Genomic DNA, 17080 nt, shown 5'->3' on the forward strand with positions numbered 1-17080 from the left:
GACGCCACTGCCATAGACCCCTGCCAACATTCCAAAGCTGGGAGAGCTTTTCTACCTCTTAAATTTCTGAGGCCTGTTCAGAATGCAAAGGGGATTCCTCCTCCTGTTCCCATCACACTGTATTACTGCGGGTGTCAGCAGATGGAGGCTGCCTTTTATATGCAAATATTTGGAAGCCATTAATTCCCCAGTTCCTGCCACTACTCACCCTCTTATAAGACCCTGTCTGTACCATCCAAATGGCAAATTGAAGTTCCCACCCAACGAGAACTATTAAGAACTTTAAGATATGGTGATAGCCTGCAGCCTGAAATTGACTTATTTTTGACACTCTTGTGCTGATTCAGATGCTAAAGAAAGATTCAGAAAACAGACTATAAGACGTAGGTGACTCATGACAAAACTCCTGGGGAGGAGAAAGGCATTTAATATCTAATAAGGAACATAACTAACACTTATTGATCTCCGATTGTGTGCCAGGCACCGTGCTGAATGCTTTATGGAAAGATCACATGGCTGTTACAGGAGCCTTGGAGGTCTGCACTATTATTGAGTAAGGAAAGAGGGGCTCCAAGAGGCTAAAATCTTTTTCCAGAGCCACCCATCTGGATGGTGGGAAAGCCAGGATTGGAACCTGGGCAAGCCACGCTTACACCCAGAGCCCTTTTTTGGTCCATTAGGAAGGAAAAGAACTAAGGACAGCAACAGAATCTGCAAGGACAAGAGGACAATCGAGGATTTATGGCCTCCTTCCGCCTGACTTTAAGAGTCAGTGGTTATGAAAAGAGCTTTGGCCTTCCCATCGCTCTTCAGCCCCTCTTCCTTTTTGTTTTCCATGCCTCCCCTGCTGTCCTTTCTCTGCTCCCTCCCCCTCGGAGCCTGAGCCCTGTGAAGTTTGCCAAGTCTGATCCCTGCCCAGCAGCCATTGCTTTCAGCAGAGCTTTGCTGATAAATATTGAAAGCTTCAGCTAGAGAAGAAAAATGTTCTCAAAATCCAAAACATGTCTCCTGGGGAGACTCTTCATTAGGAGTGGGCATTTCAAACTCCTCCACAGTTGTCTAATGCAGCCTGGCCCAGCATTCAGTGACGGCACTAGGGCTGCTCCACACACAGCTTCCAGAAGCATCGGGCTCCGGCTGCCACACAGTCCCAGTTGGTGTGTAACAGAATCCACTACCCATTGGCTGTCTCCAGCTGTACCATATTCTTCTTGGCTGCTCTCTTGGATATTTTACGCTTATACAGTATGTTTTGACTCAAATTTTCTTCTACTACTTTCTACAGTTCTCCTTTGATGGCACCTAAATGCCCTTGTGTTCAGCCTCAATAACAAAACCAATAAAGCCTTCCTGTTTTAATGCCACCTTAAGCGCTTTCACTGTCACCAACCCAGGGATCCCTGATGTAAGGTAGAAATTGGAGAATACAATGGGGGCAGGAGAAGCAGTTCTTTTCCTTCAGAGAAAGTTGTTTGTTCTTGCCCCAGTCTTGACATAAAGCAGCCTTGCAAAGGATTTCATGCATTTCATATGGCAAGGTGGCTCCAAAGATGAATGCAAATGAGCTCTGAAATGGCCACCAGCCTGGCCCAATATGGTAGCTAGCTGACACAAAAAGCCTTCTCCCAAGAGCTGGGTCCCCGGGGTTGTGTTGAGTTAATGAATCTATGAGGAAAGCTCCTGCAAGTGACTTCATCTTCCCCTAATGCTGTTGCTGAGTTTCACTGCAATGCTGGTCTCCTGTGGCATGAAGGGAATGTCAGGAAGCTGGTCCCAGAGCATTCGTACTGTCACCTAGGGAGTGCAGCATCTAACGGCTCAGTTGTCCACGCACACTGCTCTTGGACAAGGAGGGATAGACATGCACTGGGGAAGCCGGCGGAGAGAAGCCATGTGAAGGAATCCGAGCTCCTGGAAACAGGGTAGGAAGAACAGGTCCTAGGAATCTTCCCTAAACTTCTCCCTCAGGCGGGGCTGTCCTTACGCTTCTGAAGCACATGGGTACATGGATCAGGGCAGCTGCCTGACAAGATTGAGGTTTTATGAGGAGGAGGAAATGGCTGGGTAGGTTTACCACACAGGAAAAGTGTGAAGTTAAACCTCATATGGTTAGCAGCAGCGAATCCATACAGGTCTGCAGCAACTCAGTTGTTGCTGCCTTGGAGGAAAGAATTCAGCCCAGGGACAAAAGGCAGAGTGAGAGACCGAGGCAAGTTTTAGAGGAGGAACGAAGGGAAGTAAAGTACGTTTGGAAGAGGACCAAGCGGCCAACTTGAGAGATCCAAGTGCCTTGTCTGGCCTTGACTTGGGGTTTTATACATTGGCATGATTTGCGTTTCTTCTCCCCTGATTCTTCCCTTGGGGCAGGCTGTCTGCATGCACAGTGGCCTGCCAACAGTTGGGAGGGGCTGCATATGCAGTGCGCTTACTGAAGTACACATGCTCATTCGTTTTTCCCTTATCTGTTGAGTGTTTCTAGAGGAAGGCCATATGATAGTTAAACTCGGCCATTTTGTCTCCTAGTGCATGTGCCCACTCGCCTATCTCCTGAGACCTTATCAGGAAGCTGCTGATCACCTGCTTCAGGTGTTGCTTTTTTTTTTTTTTTTTTTTTTTTTTTTTTTTGAGAAAGAGTCTCTCTCTGTCACCCAGATTGGAGTGCAGTGGCACAGCCTTGCTTCCCAGGCTCTAGAGATCTTCCCACCTCAGCCTCCCGAGTAGCTGGGATGACAGGCACGTGCCCAGCTAATTTTTGTATTTTTTTGTAGAGACAGCGTTCACCACATTGCCTAGGCTGGTGTCTAACTCCTGGGCCCCAATTAATCCACCCGCCTTGACCTCCCAGAGTGCTAGGATTACAAGCGTAAGCCACTGCACCTGGCCAGGTGTTTTCTATTGGGAGACTGCATTTCCCTGGTGCCAGCTGTGACCAACTGTTATTTTAGAGGGTTTAACAATGGCCTGACTATCACCTGATGGTCGCCAGACATTCCTGTGGGAGGGCCCTCCCCTGTCCTGATCATGTCTACCTAACTGCCTGCTCTAACAATACTACTCCTGTGGTATGGGGATCCTAAGCCAAAAAGCTGAAATGAACATGTTCTAGCACTACAGAAATCCATACTGCCCCTCAGTAAAGGCAAATTTTAAATCCCTTTGGATAACCCAGGGCACATAGTGAACAACCCCTTCTGAAGAAGCACTTATTCTTCTTCACACTCACCATGAGAAAGAATAACCAAATACAATAGAGCCTTCCCTCCAGGCCCTCAAAGAAAACCTGGGTGTAACAGAACAAGTTTAGAAGAGAGTTAAACTTGTGCAAATAGAATCATAAGGTCAGAAGAGGTCAATCTGGACAAGAACCAAAGAGAAATTCACAATGGTGAAACATTGTCATTGAAACAAAGTAATTCACTAAATGGATAGTAAACTGCTAAACGGAGTTAGTGAATTGAAAGATATCGCGGAGAAGTTGAAATCTGCAAGGTAAAATAAGATCTAATAAGAGTTTATGGAGAATATCTACAAAATAAAGGACAGGCAATATCCAAAAAGTTGATGGCTGAGAATTTTTCAGAAGTTTTCAGTTTGAAAGAGTAAAACTAATTTCTTACCATGATAAGTAAAAAGCTCCTTTTTGTTATGTCTTAGTGGTACTTCATATCAGCAACAAAAAAACAAAAACTTGAAAAGCTATCAATGACAAAAGCCATTTACCTATAAAGGAATGATAAAAGACAGACTTCTCAAAAAGAGTAGAAGTCAGAAGTAAGCAGAATAATGTCTTCAAACTGCTGAGGGAAAATAACAGACAATCTAGAATTGCATAACAATAAAGCTATCAGCCAAAATCCAAGGTAAAAATAAAGGTTTTCTTAATCCAAAGACTAGGTGAGCTTACCACTCACAGACCATTGTTAAAAAAATTACTAAAAATGTAATTCAATAAAAGGAAATTAAATCCAGAAGCAAGGAATAGTTTCATAAAAAGCAAAGAAGTTAGTATGTTGGTTTATTTATGTAAGTGTAGATTGTAAATGATAATGATTAAGGCAGGCTCAAAAAAAGGTGAATTAAAATAATAGGCAGTAACATGGAAAATGAAAGAAGGCATTCTAAGGTCCTTTTATTTTCAGGAGGACAGAAATATGATTAACTTATATACTAAAAATTTAAGCATAACTGATAATAGAAATAACACTTCCAAACCAGTTGGGGGAGGGGAATATTAAAGCTATCCACCTGACAGAAAACAAGAAAGAAGGAAAGAAGCACATAATAAATTAAAAACACAAAATAAGTTTTCATATATGTGTGTATATATGACTGCAAAATATAGGTACAGGTCTACCAGTTTTTGCAATAAACAAAATTATCATCTTAGTGACTATATAGATTTTGTTTTAATTAGCCATGTGCTACTAATAAAATACACTTAAAATAATGCAAAGTTTATTAGCTGGGCATGGTGGAATATGCCTTAGTCTTAGCTACTTGGGAAGCTGAGGTGAGAGGATCACTTGACCCCAAGACTTCAAGGTTACAGTGAGCTATGATTATGCCACTGCACTCAAGCCTGGATGACAGAGCGAGGCCCTGTCTCTAAATAATAATAATGCAAAGTTTAGAAGTCCTACCCTGCCCTGTGGATTTCATAATTGAACAATATCAGGGTGTGAAAGTGGCATTGAAAAACACTATGATTTCTTGCCTAAGAGACCAGGATACCATTAACTAAGGATGATAGCTGGGGGTGTTCCACTTTGGAAGTAAAAAGAAATTAATGATCATTGAGTTCTTCCTAAGTCTTAGTTAGGGCCTACAAAGGAAATTAAGAAGGAGCATCAGAGAGAAGGACTTGTGCTGTGTGTCATGGAAGCCCAGTCACAGGAGAACTTGGAGTGGGTTATGGCATGGGAGCCCCAGAAAGAAAGGAGAATTCAAGAACAGAGATTTTTAAGGATAAAATAATCAGCAGTATTTGTGCTGAACACAAAGGGTTAAGTAGAATAAATATTGAGAAGCCACCCTTGGATCAAGCTTTAAGAGGACAGATGAGTAGGGTATTGGGCCTACCGGTAAGAGACAAAGGAAGAAAATGGGAAGTAATAAATTGAGAAAGCAAGAGTGGATTTTCCCTCAGGAAGTTCAGCACCTAAGGGAAAACAGAGTGGATGGTGAAGAGAGAAGCAATCTCAAAGGAAGTTATCTTGGAATAGGAAATAACCATATTGAAGAATGAAACCTTAATTATCTACAGCCCTTAGGGAAATGAGTTTCCTGGGTAGCCATCTTTTCTAGGTGACCTAATCCTTGCTTTTTAAAAATACCAAGCTAATTTTGACCATTTAAAAAATATGCAAAGTCACTAGTAATAGCAGCATCGGGGTGGTCTCTTGTTCATCTTTCATGACTCTAATAAAGCCAGTCATTTCTCCATGACTGCAGGACCTGTTGAGGCCTGTTTGGAGCTTAAAATAGCCATAAAGAGTTGTGTTTTGAGTTCCTGTATCTGTTTTTTGACATCTTTGAGTGTCTATCTCTTTTTTTCCATGCCTCATGGGTAATGTGCTGACGTAGTAACAAGGTTTAAGGGAGGCACATTTCACACGTAAGTGTGAAAACTCAAACATCAAGCTTATGAACTACAAAAGGATTGAGTATCTTTTATTATCAGGCATATCTTCTCATAGCATACCATAATTTTCTATGTCTAGTCAGCTCATACCTGGGGTAAGGTGTGTTCAGGCCTGATAGGCAAATAAACTTAGCCAGGTTTCTGAACCTAAAAAGCTCAGGTGCAGACTGGTCAATCACCAGGATAATAAACATCACTCTGGTGTGGCTGGTGGCCTTTCCCCATGTGTTTATGTCTCATATACAATTTAATATAAAACTAAGAGTAAGCTGGGGTGATATGGTTTGGCTCTGTGTCCTCACCCAAATCTTATGTCGAATTGTAATCCCTACATGTCAGGAGAGGGACCTGGTGGGAGGCGATTAGATCATGGGGACAGATTTCCCCCATGCTGTTCTTATGATAGTGAGTGAGTGAGTTCTCACGAGATCCGATGGTTTAAAAGTGTGGCATTTCCCCCCTTCACTCACTGTCTCCTGCTGCCATGTAAGACATGCCACGCTTCACCTTCACCATCCGGCATGATTTTAAGTTTCCTAAGGCTTTCCCAGCCATACGGAACTGTGAGACAATTAAACCTCTTTTGCTTATAAATTACCCAGTCTCAGGTAGTTCTTTACAGCAGTGTGAGAATGAGGTGAGCAGCTGAGAGGCTTTTCTGACTATAGTGTATGAGCTGCAATATGTCGATTTTCAGATATTTACTTAGCTCTTCAGCCAAAGATCTCTTTGGAGGCCTTTATTTCCTGATCTCAAGAGGAGGAGAACCTCAGGATGAACTGTTTGCATCTTCCCTCAAGAACAACTTAAAGATTTCTGCCTCAAAAATGATAATTCTCTCAATACAGATAGAAAAAATTATTCACCTATTACCCCATCCTCTAGAAGGAAAGGTATTTATTTTGTATTGACTATAATATCCTTTCTGCTGTAGTGTATGTTACACTTCTGTCTGCTATCTGGGCTGTACAAATAGACTTGATCCTCAAAGACTGAACAACTTGGAATCTTCACAATCCTGGATCATTTGCTAGAGCACTTGTTCTTAAATAATATAACAATGATGCAGTTCTCAACATGAAAGTCTGTGAATTTTAGCAAAAGAAATGGAGAGGCTTCTGGGGTTCTGAATTCCATAACTCACAGCTCTGAAGGTGAGACTACTGAGACATTCCAAGTAGAGAAAGGTCACTAGCAATATCAGGGTGGTCCCTTGTAAAAGGCCCACAGGCTGGCTTCCAAGAGGACTTATACGGTGACATTTATTATCTTGATGATTTACCAGTCTGGCTCTTAGCTTTTCAGGTTCAGAAACTGATTTAATCAAGATACAGAAAAGAGATTCATTATCAGAGTTGGTCTCACCTTAACCAAGCTCACAAGATTGATCTGTAAACCAAAATGCCACTTGACATTTAAGCAGAGAAATATAACTGATGGATATTCTTAAAGTAAAAATGACTAGCTCATTCTTTCCTGCAGGCAGGCCTACACAGGGAGGCAGATCATAATCAGGAGGTTCTTTGGTGAACACGAAATCAGAATAAAGCTGAATCATATGCTTAATGGTATAGACTAAGAAAATAGTCCATCCCACACCAAATATGACCCTGCCAGTGGAACTAAGTTCCTTTGAAGGCTGTCAACTATGACTCCCTCTGCTCTGGTCAGTGTTTGGATAGACACCTGCCAATGTTTTGTCTCTTTTTTTTATGCCTCAGGGCTAACCCAGGCCCATACCCACCCAAATCACTTCCCAAGTTAGTCTTTCTCCTAGATGTTAATACTTTCCATCAGCTTACAGTGTCATTCTTTCTCCTTAAGCTTACAGTTTAAATCTCAGCAATCTTATTTTCAAATTCTTAAGGGATCCCTTGCTGAACTTACATTGGTCAAGAGGAGAGGGTGACGCTGACAAGTAAGCAGCTCACTCACACCAAGGCTTATCAGTCATTTACAAAAAAAAAAATTAAAAAAAAACAAAAAACTTCACATTCTTGCTATATGCTTATGCCACATTGTATTATTTTTAACATTTTTCCTTAACTCACTTTTAAAAATTTATTTTAAATGATTTTTACCATAAATAGAAAATGACTATTCTTTGTCACAAAAGCAATATAACTCTAAAACTAAATATATTGAAAACAAAAGTTCTGATTTTTCCCATGTACTTTTTAAGCTAGATACCATTTGTCATGGAAAGCTCTGAGCTTGAGCAGCTCTTTGAGCTATACTAGCAGCAAACTGAGACTCCCCTCAATGTAATCAAAAACATCAAAAGAGGACTGAGCAGGTGAATAATGTAAGACATTATCTAATGTATTTAGTGCCTTATCCCACTACCATGTAAACAATAATCTCACATTAGGTGTCCTACATTTTGGGAAAAGATGACCTTGTCTTTTTCGTATTGTAAGTGTATTTGAAACTTATTTATACAACTGTAGTGATGCCTCCCCCTTCCCAGCCTCACTTGACCCTGGCTTCTGTCTGATGCTCTACTGACTGTCTCGTTCCTGCTTCTCTTGCATAGGTACACACTGGCAGCTCAGGACCTGGTGATGCGTGCCCGGGGTGTGCTGAAGGACAGAGGATGGCGGATATCTAATGACCGACTGGGCTCAGGAGACGACATTTCTGTATATGTCATTCCTTTAATACATGGAAACAAGCTGTCATGAAAATGGCCCAGGGGATTGGGAGGACAGAGGGGAAGAAAGCTGGGATGCCTCTTGGCAGGACGGAACTGGGAAGTGCCCCAGCTGAGTTCCAAGTGATGCAGTCTCTTCCCAGCCCAAGCGGGGAGTTCATGGCCAAAAGACTATGCTTCAAGATGACCCTTTGGTTTCCATTTCTTCTTTAGTAACAGGTCAACTCAACAAGAGCAAAACACAAAGGCTGCTACCAAGTGTTGTTGTATTTCAGTTCCTTTCATAGGCCTCCGAGGTGGCCATTGACTGTTTGGGGTATATATGTCATATTTATTTTATCTAGAGTAGCTGGGGCAGCCATTTTCAGGTGTAAATGGCAGAGGACTCTTCAGCCTGTCAAGCTGCCAGCTTATCTACGGGTTAAAAAGTGCTGCATTGGAAAGTAGGGGGTCATGCCTCAAAATGTAAGTGCCCACCTTCTAGGAAGCCTGAGGTTTATTTCAGGGATTGCCGTCTGCCCCCCGCCCCCCTTCTCTTTTTTTCCTCTCTGTTTCTATTCTTTTATGGCAGTGGTGGAGTGAGGCAGGGATTTTTTTTTTTTTTTCGTGTTTTTGACATTCCTTGAATCTTGTTTTTTTTTCCCCTTCCATAGAACAGGCCTGGGACTTTCCAACACCCTGCTAAGGAAGTTCTGCGTCCAAGTCCCACCCAGGCTGGGTTGTCCCCACCTCCTCCAGCCCACACAGCCCAGGCAGCATCCGGGCCAGTGCCCTGCATGACAGAGGGTCTTTGTTGTGTAACGTTTGTTCCCAAGTTGCATTTTCTAACCAAATCAGTGTGTTTTCATGAAACTGTGAGTGTTTCTGTGGACCAGCAGTTCCTCTGTTGTCTTCAGTGGTCTTCCTGTGTGGCTCAAGGGTTCTCTGTGAGAGTCTGGATTTTCATTTCTGGAATGGCTGGCCCCATCCCACTTTTCTGTATCATGGGGACACATATAAAGCAGTGTTTAATAGAGCAGTTTAAGAAGTTCCTTGCATCTGTTGGTTCACCATGGCTCATCTGGGGACCATTTTGGATTCACATTTCATGGCTTGTGACTGTCCCCAAGCCCACTCCAAACAAAGTGTAAGGATCAGAGTTCTGTCAAGGAGCAGCAGTTCTGCTCTCCCCATCATCTTTGTGCAAGGCCCCTCGGGGGGCACTTTAATAAAAGAATTTGAAATGGGTTGACTGGCCATTCTCATGCTGTGCTCCCTGTCTCTTCTCTAAAGAATCATGTCCCAGCTCCTCAAGGTCCCTCTATGGTTCCACATCTGAGTGTTCGCCACAAGAGCAGCAGCAGCAGGCACAGTGCATGCTATATCTACCTGCTGCTTCTCTGCTGGGAGGAATGGCCAAGTAGATTATAAAACTCACTTCTCTCTTAGGCAGACTTGTACAGCCACAAAATTACCTAGTCTTCTTCCTGCTGAGCTACTGAGGTATTGCCACCATTTTGACAACTTTGAGTAATTAAAACATTCTTCTGACCCAAAAAGGAAAAAAGGTCACTGACGTGACCCCCCAGAATGCTAGAGAGCTAATTCCAGTTCTCATATTTGTTTGAATTTCTTCCCAGAGGAGAGGATAGGAACCTCTCCTCCAGGGCAGTAAATCACCTGCATTTCTGGAGTTGTCGGTATTGTATTCGAAAAGGCCTGGAGCCCCTCCTGCTCAGGAAAGAACTCATTCCAGGGTGTGGAGACAGTGCCCTGTCTGGCAGGGGAAATACTGTGGGAATTCACGCCACCAGGTGTTTGTGGAAGTGTTGGCCTGGGAAGAATGGGACTTCGGCTTTGTCAGGAGTTGTCTTCATCTGACAGCACGTTTCTTCCTCCTGCAGTAGATCTTAGCTACCCCAGATATCTCTATGGAGAGAAGTTTGTGGAAAATGCTTTGCTTCGTGGCAGAGTCTGATGCTGTAGGAAAACCTTCGGGCATGTGACAGCAGTGTGGTCCACTCCCTGTTCTGCCCTGGCGCTCAGAGTCATGTGTAAGTAGGAAACCTGAGCAAGTCTTCCGTGGAGGACCCTGAGCTGCCGTCTTTGGGATCCTTCCTGTGTCCCCACCGTTTTTCATTTATTTGCTTTCCTGGGCCTCTATCTGGGCCCTACCTTGAGCTTCTCCAGTTTTATTCAAGCCACCAGAGTAAGAATTTGGGTGTAGATGTCACAACTACCTTCTACTCAATTCACCAATTCATTTACTGCTATGGCACGTCTCAGGAATAACTCTAGAAACCTCTAAATCGAAATATTATAAAATCTTGAGCACTTAGTCCTGCTGGTTTTAGTTAGAAAGGCATCCAGGAATTGTTTTCCTACGCCCCCTTGAGTGGAAAGATCTTAGTTAGAAGATAAAGTCAAGTTTGTGTTTAGGGGATGGGAGGAAGACTATAAATGAGATGAAGAAATCAAAAGTAGGAAACATGATGTAAACGAAGCGTGGCAGATCTGTCCAGCACTGATATTGCTCTATAAACTGAGCTTACTCAGTTTTGGCCTTATTTTTTTACCCAGGCCCCATGTCACCCAGTCCTAAAACAGTAACCGTGTCTACATAACGGGTTGGCCGCTGGTGCATTCCTGGAAAAGTCAAAGGACGCACACTTCGAAATTCTGCAGAACGTATTTATACATGGTTCCGAAATCTTGCGTATCTGACTTATAGCCAAATCTGCTTGCTCGAATAGCCTCAGAGGAAGTCTTGTTTAATAAAAACCTTTTGATTTCCTAGTCAAGTCTTTGTGGTTGTCTTAAGGGGTGTGTGGCTACTTTAATGAAAGGCTGTCCTGCTCTAAATCTCTTTGCTGGGCTGTGCCTCTTCAGACTATCTGGTGAAACTCCTTTCCTTAGAACAAACTCAGTCCATCCATACTCTGTGGCATTTTGCTAGATGATAACCAAAGCCTTATTCCTGTAGCCAGTGTCAGCAGTCAGAGAGGTGGAGGGTGTGTTCTGCTGTGGTTGTGCATACCTATCTGCTGTTCTTGAGGTGTAAAAGGAAAGGTGAAAATTGGGCTAGGCCAAGTACTCAGCTGTCTTAATAGGACGAAGCCTTAAGCAGTGGAAATTTCAGTTATTTTCCACAGTATTCCATTTTGGAGGATTTGGGGTGTTTACTTTTTAAATTCTTGAACAACTTAACCTCCATGAGGCTTTGTGAAGTCAGCTGTGACCACCCTCCTCTTACTGTGTTCTCAGTATTCATTCACTTCCAGGGAAGAATGACAGCCACAGGGAGATGGTGGTGGGCAAGAATGAGAGTCCCAGGATCCAGATTTAGCCTCAGATCTTCCCCATTCAGGCAGGGTTTTCCATTTAACAAGAGCACTCGTATGAAAACATTAGGGACAAATCTCCCATGTCTTTGAAATTCTGATTCTCCTCTTGATATCCCCTTCCTCACCTCCAGTCAACTTTATAAGGCCACAAGTGGTCACTGGTTTTCCTTCCACAGGTTTGAGGTTCTCAGCTTTCCTTAAGTGACCCAGCAGCTCCGCTGTTTTCAGAGTGAATATGTTAAGCTTTGATGAGATTCTATTTTCAGTAAGTTAGTGCTTCTGGGACACTTGGAGAAAGCTGTGAGAGTCATTGTCTATGCAAAGAACAACCAAGCTGATCCTAAAAGTGCTCCAATCTAAGAAAGTGGTAAAACAAGCTCTGGCCACAGCACAGAATTTTGTGTGAGGAACTCAGATTTTTGAAGACTTAACAATTGCAGAGAAAGGTTGCAGCCTGCACACCATAGCCCACCTCTCTGAGCAGACTTTGGTTTTGTGTGGTGACGTGGCACATGTTTGTACACTGGGATTTTTCAAAGGACGCTACGCGAGCAGCCTGACTTGCCTCTTCTGTGAGCACTGTGGCTTTTGTCAGATGGAGCGCCGGTCTGCAGAGGACTGCTCTTTCGAATCCACAGTGTTATCTGTGTAAATAGCTTTAATTTTTCTTCTGTATCTTAGGTGAAGTTTTGTTCATGTAGCAACCAGGTAGACAGTGACCAAATAAGGCTGTAAATGTGCTGTAGTTTTCTACTGTGATGTACTTGAAGGAGAACCTGTGTCCTCTACTTTTCTGATCTCCCACAAGTATTTTGTGTTTGTTTCCTGAGTCCTGAGGTTATTATTTTACTCCTGTTTTGCCCCCAGTTTTGTTTTTTTTCTGGAGACCCAGGGAGGCCCATAGTGGAGATCATTTGTAAGGAATGGATCATGGTCTGGGTTTCCAAAACTACCCTAGTACGGTGAATGAGAGAAATCTGCCTGGAAATTGTTTCAGAACCATGTACCTTTATGCTTTGTGATTGTGAAACATTGACTTTTTTGTAACCCCAAAATGAAAACTGTTTAGTAAAGGGGATCTATTTTGTGTGTTTTGAAACTTAGGTGCAATGTCCCCTGGAAAAAGCTAAAGAAATGTATATGTTCAATGACATTTTAAAATAAAATATTATATATATGTATATACGACATATTCAGCAAAACTTTTTTCTGTCTTTTCTATGAATTCACTGTGAAGTTTATATCAGGTGATGGTCTGTCTGGTTTCTTTATATCAGGTAATGATAATGATACAAAGAGTATTGTGGCTCAGTGTGAGATTATCAACTGCGAACACAGACTCGAAATCCAGAGGGAATGGATGCCAACACTATAAGCCTTCACAGGAATAACAGTAAAGGCTAATACATTTCAACTATGCCTCTAGAGGAACTACCATGGATACCATTAGTAAACACATGAATAATTCAGAGAAAAGAATTACTCCCAAGAGGTATTCTTAAGTGAGAGGGCTAGAGCCTAATCTTGCTGAAGACAGTAAGAATCCAGACTTCCCTTCATCGCTTAAGCATTTTAAGTATGTACTTACAAAGGGTTAGTAAAATGTACCATCTTATAGAGAAAAGTTACTATGACAGGTGGGATAAGGCATCAGAGCATGCTAATTCTGCTTAGTTCTAAAATCCAGGAAGTTAAAAGTAATCTATAAAATACCAACAAAATATTTTAAATGACCAGGCATGGTGGCTCATGCCTGTAATCCCAGCAGTTTGGGAGGCCAAGCGGGGAGGATTGCTTGAGCCCAAGCGTTCAAGACCAGCATGGGCAACATACCAAGACCCCATCTCTATAAAAATCAGCCAGGTGTGGTGGTGACTATAGCTGTGCCTATAGTCCCAGCTACTCAGGAGGCTGAAGTGGAAGGATCACTTGAACCTAGGTTGGGGCTGCAGTGAGCTGTGATTGTGCCACTACACTCCAGCCTGGGGGACAGAGGGAGAACCTGTCTCAAAAAAAAAAAAAAAAGAAAAAGAAAAGAAAAGAAAAAGAAAAAACTATTTTGAATGATCCACGGTCTTGATTCACAAAAGCAAGCTAAAAGTGGAAGCTTGGGAAGAACAGAATGGAAGGCAGTCATATTAGAATGCTATTATTGTGAAACATCTTCAGCTCTGTTCACCTTCACTTGTACCCTAATGCTGATGCTGCCTCCTTCTCCCCCACTCAGTAGTGGAAAACAATGGAAAAAACCCATCCTTGGATTAGATACCAGGAGATTGGGACATTTCTTCTCCATGGAAGATGGAGGAGTCTTCTAACATTCTGTCATGATTAGCTCTTGAAAGGTGTGGCAGTTGTCTCCCAAAGTGGCTGCCAACAATGCTTCCTATGTCTGTATGCAAGTGTTCCTTTTCCCATCAAGAGGTGGAGTTTGTTTCCCCACCCCTTGAGTCTGGTCTGGCTTGTGACTTGCTTTAATAAAATGCAGAAGTGACATTCTGAGACTTATGAGCTGAGATCTCTGGAGGTCTCCCAGCACCTGCTTTTTCACTCTTGGAAGCCAGTCACCCTGTAAATGTCAGACTAGACTAGTGAGTGAGTAGAGGCCATGTGGGAGAGAACCACAGTGCCCAGACATTGGGAGTGAGGCCCCAAATGAGTCCCTCCAGGTGATAACATAAGGAGAGAGAGGCCTAGCCAGCTCTCAGCTATTTGGGTCATTCCGCTTGAGGCCACAAACATTATAGAGCAGAGAACCATCCCCACTTAGCCCTGCTCAAATTCCTGGCCCACAGATCATGAACAAATAATAAGGTATAGAGAACCTGGCTCTCGGGGTTTGGGAGTAAAATGGTTAAAAATGTAAATTTTTTAAAGAGAAAATGGCATTGAGAAAATACACTTCTGACGTGGGAAATACTCTTCCATATGGAATGTGGTAGGGTGACTGAAATGGGAGAATCAGTTTTTTAGCAGTAATGCAGGGACGAACTGATAATCCCTGCATTCATGTGTATGCTTTTGCTGCTGCTTGCAGCTGGTAATGAGCCTTACTAAGCCAAGAAAGTGATGGCCATTTGGAGGCTATGAGCCTAGAAGGGGAAAACAAAGGTCGCTAATTTAACCACAAATTTATGATAAGACCATCCTATGTTGTACTACTTATGAGCTTTGGTACAGTCAAGTGGCTCTTTGATTCTAAAGAACTTCACAGTGTTAGGGAAAATAAGACCATTTTTAAATTGTGTGTGTATATTTAAAAATCCTAATTTAAAAATCTCAGCTGGACATGGTGGCTCATGCCTGTAATCCCAATCTCTGTGAGGCTAAAGTGGGCAGATCACTTGAGCTCAGGAGTTTAAGACCAGCCTGGGCAACATGATGGAACCCAGTCCCTACAAAAAAAAATACAAAACTTAGCCAAATGTGGTGGTGCACACCTATAGTCCCCGCTACTCAGGAGACTGAGGTGGAAGGATCATTTGAACCTGAAAGATCAAGCCTTCAATGAGCCACGATCGCATCATTGCACTCCAATCTGGGTGAGAGAGCGAGATCCTGTCTCAAAAAAAAATCCCTATCTACAAAATACTTCACACTTATTGCCATCCCAGTTGTTTCCTTTAAATGACAAGCCAAAGAATGAATTACATTTCCTAGCAATTAGTCTGCCTTTTTAATTGTGTTCTCTATCATTAGAACCCTGAAAAGACTGCTGCTCACTCAGTATATTCCCTACATTTTCAGTCTCTTGTCTTTCACTTCTGACAAGATCCTCCAGCTAGCTAACCCTTTTTGCTTTACTGATTTCAATTAGGCTGCCTGTGACACATTCCAAGTATGACTGAGCACAAGGTGGGGGCAGTGTGCACCTTGGTTGTCTTCCGGGGACTGGGTCGGATCAGTTTGTTGGTGCAAGTGGGGCCACGGACAGGGCTTTGGAAGGTCTGAATGCAGATCTAAAGGACAGCCCTTCCCTGAAAGGGCCATACAAATCTGAGCTTTTTCTTTAATCCTCTTTTTAAAATTTGGTATTTGCAAATTTAATCACTATAAAGTGAAAGTAGGTGAGCTCATTCAGAACTGTGGGTGGGGGTATAGGAATGGTTGACATGAAAGTGAGAGAAATGTGAAGTTACAGCAGCAAAATGTCCCAAGCTGAGTCACCTCACACCCTTTAAACACTACAGGAAGTGTAGGCTTAGTAACCAAACATCTTTGATTTAAACTAAATAACTGTAAAACCTGAAAATAGTGGTCTCAGCAGTTCTGAATTAGATATTTACCTCCCTACTGAGTTTGGTCAGTGAAAAAAAAAGTTGGGAGAAATTTCTGGAGAACTGTGAAGTTTCCACTATTACTGTCTTAGGTGAAAAAATAAAATTTCTCATTTTGGGATTTTTTTTTTTTTTTTTTCTTGAGACAGGGTCTTGATCTTTTGCCCAGGCTAGAGTACAGTGATGCAAACATGGCTCACTGCCACCACAAATTCCTAGACTCAAGTGATCCTCCTGCCTCAGCTTCCTAAGTAGCTGGGACTACACGCATGTGCCACCATGCCTGTAGAGACAGGGTCACGCTATGTTGCCCAGGCTGGCCTCAAACTCCTGGGCTTCCACCTCAGCCTCCCAAAGTGCTGGGATTGTAGGTGTAAGCCACCGCACCCAGCTCATTCTAATCATTTTTAAATACAAGTCAGAGAACATTTGGCCAATCTACCAATTGCACCGTAGAATTTGAAGGAAAATTAACAGTGTGGTTGTTCTCATATTTGCAAAAAAGATAAATGCTATCATAAGTATTACATGCCTTAAAATACAATGCAAATAGACTCAGATATTTGTAGATAAAATATTACCAATGTATGTCTTGGATTTGCTTCAAAGTAATAAAGGGAAGGGAGGGGATGGGTTTACAGATGAAACAAGATTGGCCATATTGAAGAAAGTTATGCAAACTTGGAAATAAAAGGATGACTGCATGTTTTTTTCAGTGTCTTTACTGGAATATCATCTGCCAGCGCCACCCAAGGATTATTTATTTAGTTCTTAGGTTATGGTTCTGCAAACTTTTTCTGTAAAGATCCCAATTGTAAATATTTTAGGCTTTATGAGCCATTTGGACTCTGTCACAGCTACTCAAACCAGCTATTGTTGCACAAAAGCAGCCATAGATAATCTGAACTAAGATCTGTTTTAAGACAGTATAAGGTCAAGCTTTATTCCTTGACTAGAAGAATTAACTCGTAAGAATGCGGCCTGGCCGGGCGCGGTGGCTCACGCCTGTAATCCCAGCACTTTGGGAGGCCGAGGCGGGCGGATCACGAGGTCAGGAGATCCAGACCATCCTGGCTAACACGGTGAAACCCCGTCTCTACTAAACATAGAAAAAATTAGCCGGGCGTGGTGGCGGGCGCCTGTAGTCCCAGCTACTCGGAGGCTGAGGCAGGAGAATGGTGTGAAC

General features: G+C 42.7%; 1 protein-coding gene and 1 non-coding gene across 2 annotated transcripts in view; one reads left to right on the forward strand and one right to left on the reverse strand.

The window, feature by feature from the left end:
- The window catches only part of PPM1H (protein phosphatase, Mg2+/Mn2+ dependent 1H), a 293293-nt gene extending 280484 nt beyond the window's left edge, over positions 1 to 12809 (forward strand). The window contains exon 10 of the mRNA XM_004053493.5: positions 8178 to 12809. Coding sequence (XP_004053541.2) covers positions 8178 to 8325 — 148 coding nt within the window. The 3' untranslated portion in view covers positions 8326 to 12809. The remainder of the gene's footprint in view (positions 1 to 8177) is intronic.
- Positions 5557 to 5660, reverse strand: LOC115930353 (small nucleolar RNA U13). The gene has a single exon (XR_004066989.1). It is a non-coding gene; the product is annotated as a small nucleolar RNA U13 (small nucleolar RNA).
- Positions 12810 to 17080: the final 4271 nt, after the last annotated feature.

Source organism: Gorilla gorilla, chromosome 10 (assembly GCF_029281585.2).
Source record: "Gorilla gorilla gorilla isolate KB3781 chromosome 10, NHGRI_mGorGor1-v2.1_pri, whole genome shotgun sequence".
Classification (NCBI taxonomy): Eukaryota; Metazoa; Chordata; class Mammalia; order Primates; family Hominidae; genus Gorilla; species Gorilla gorilla.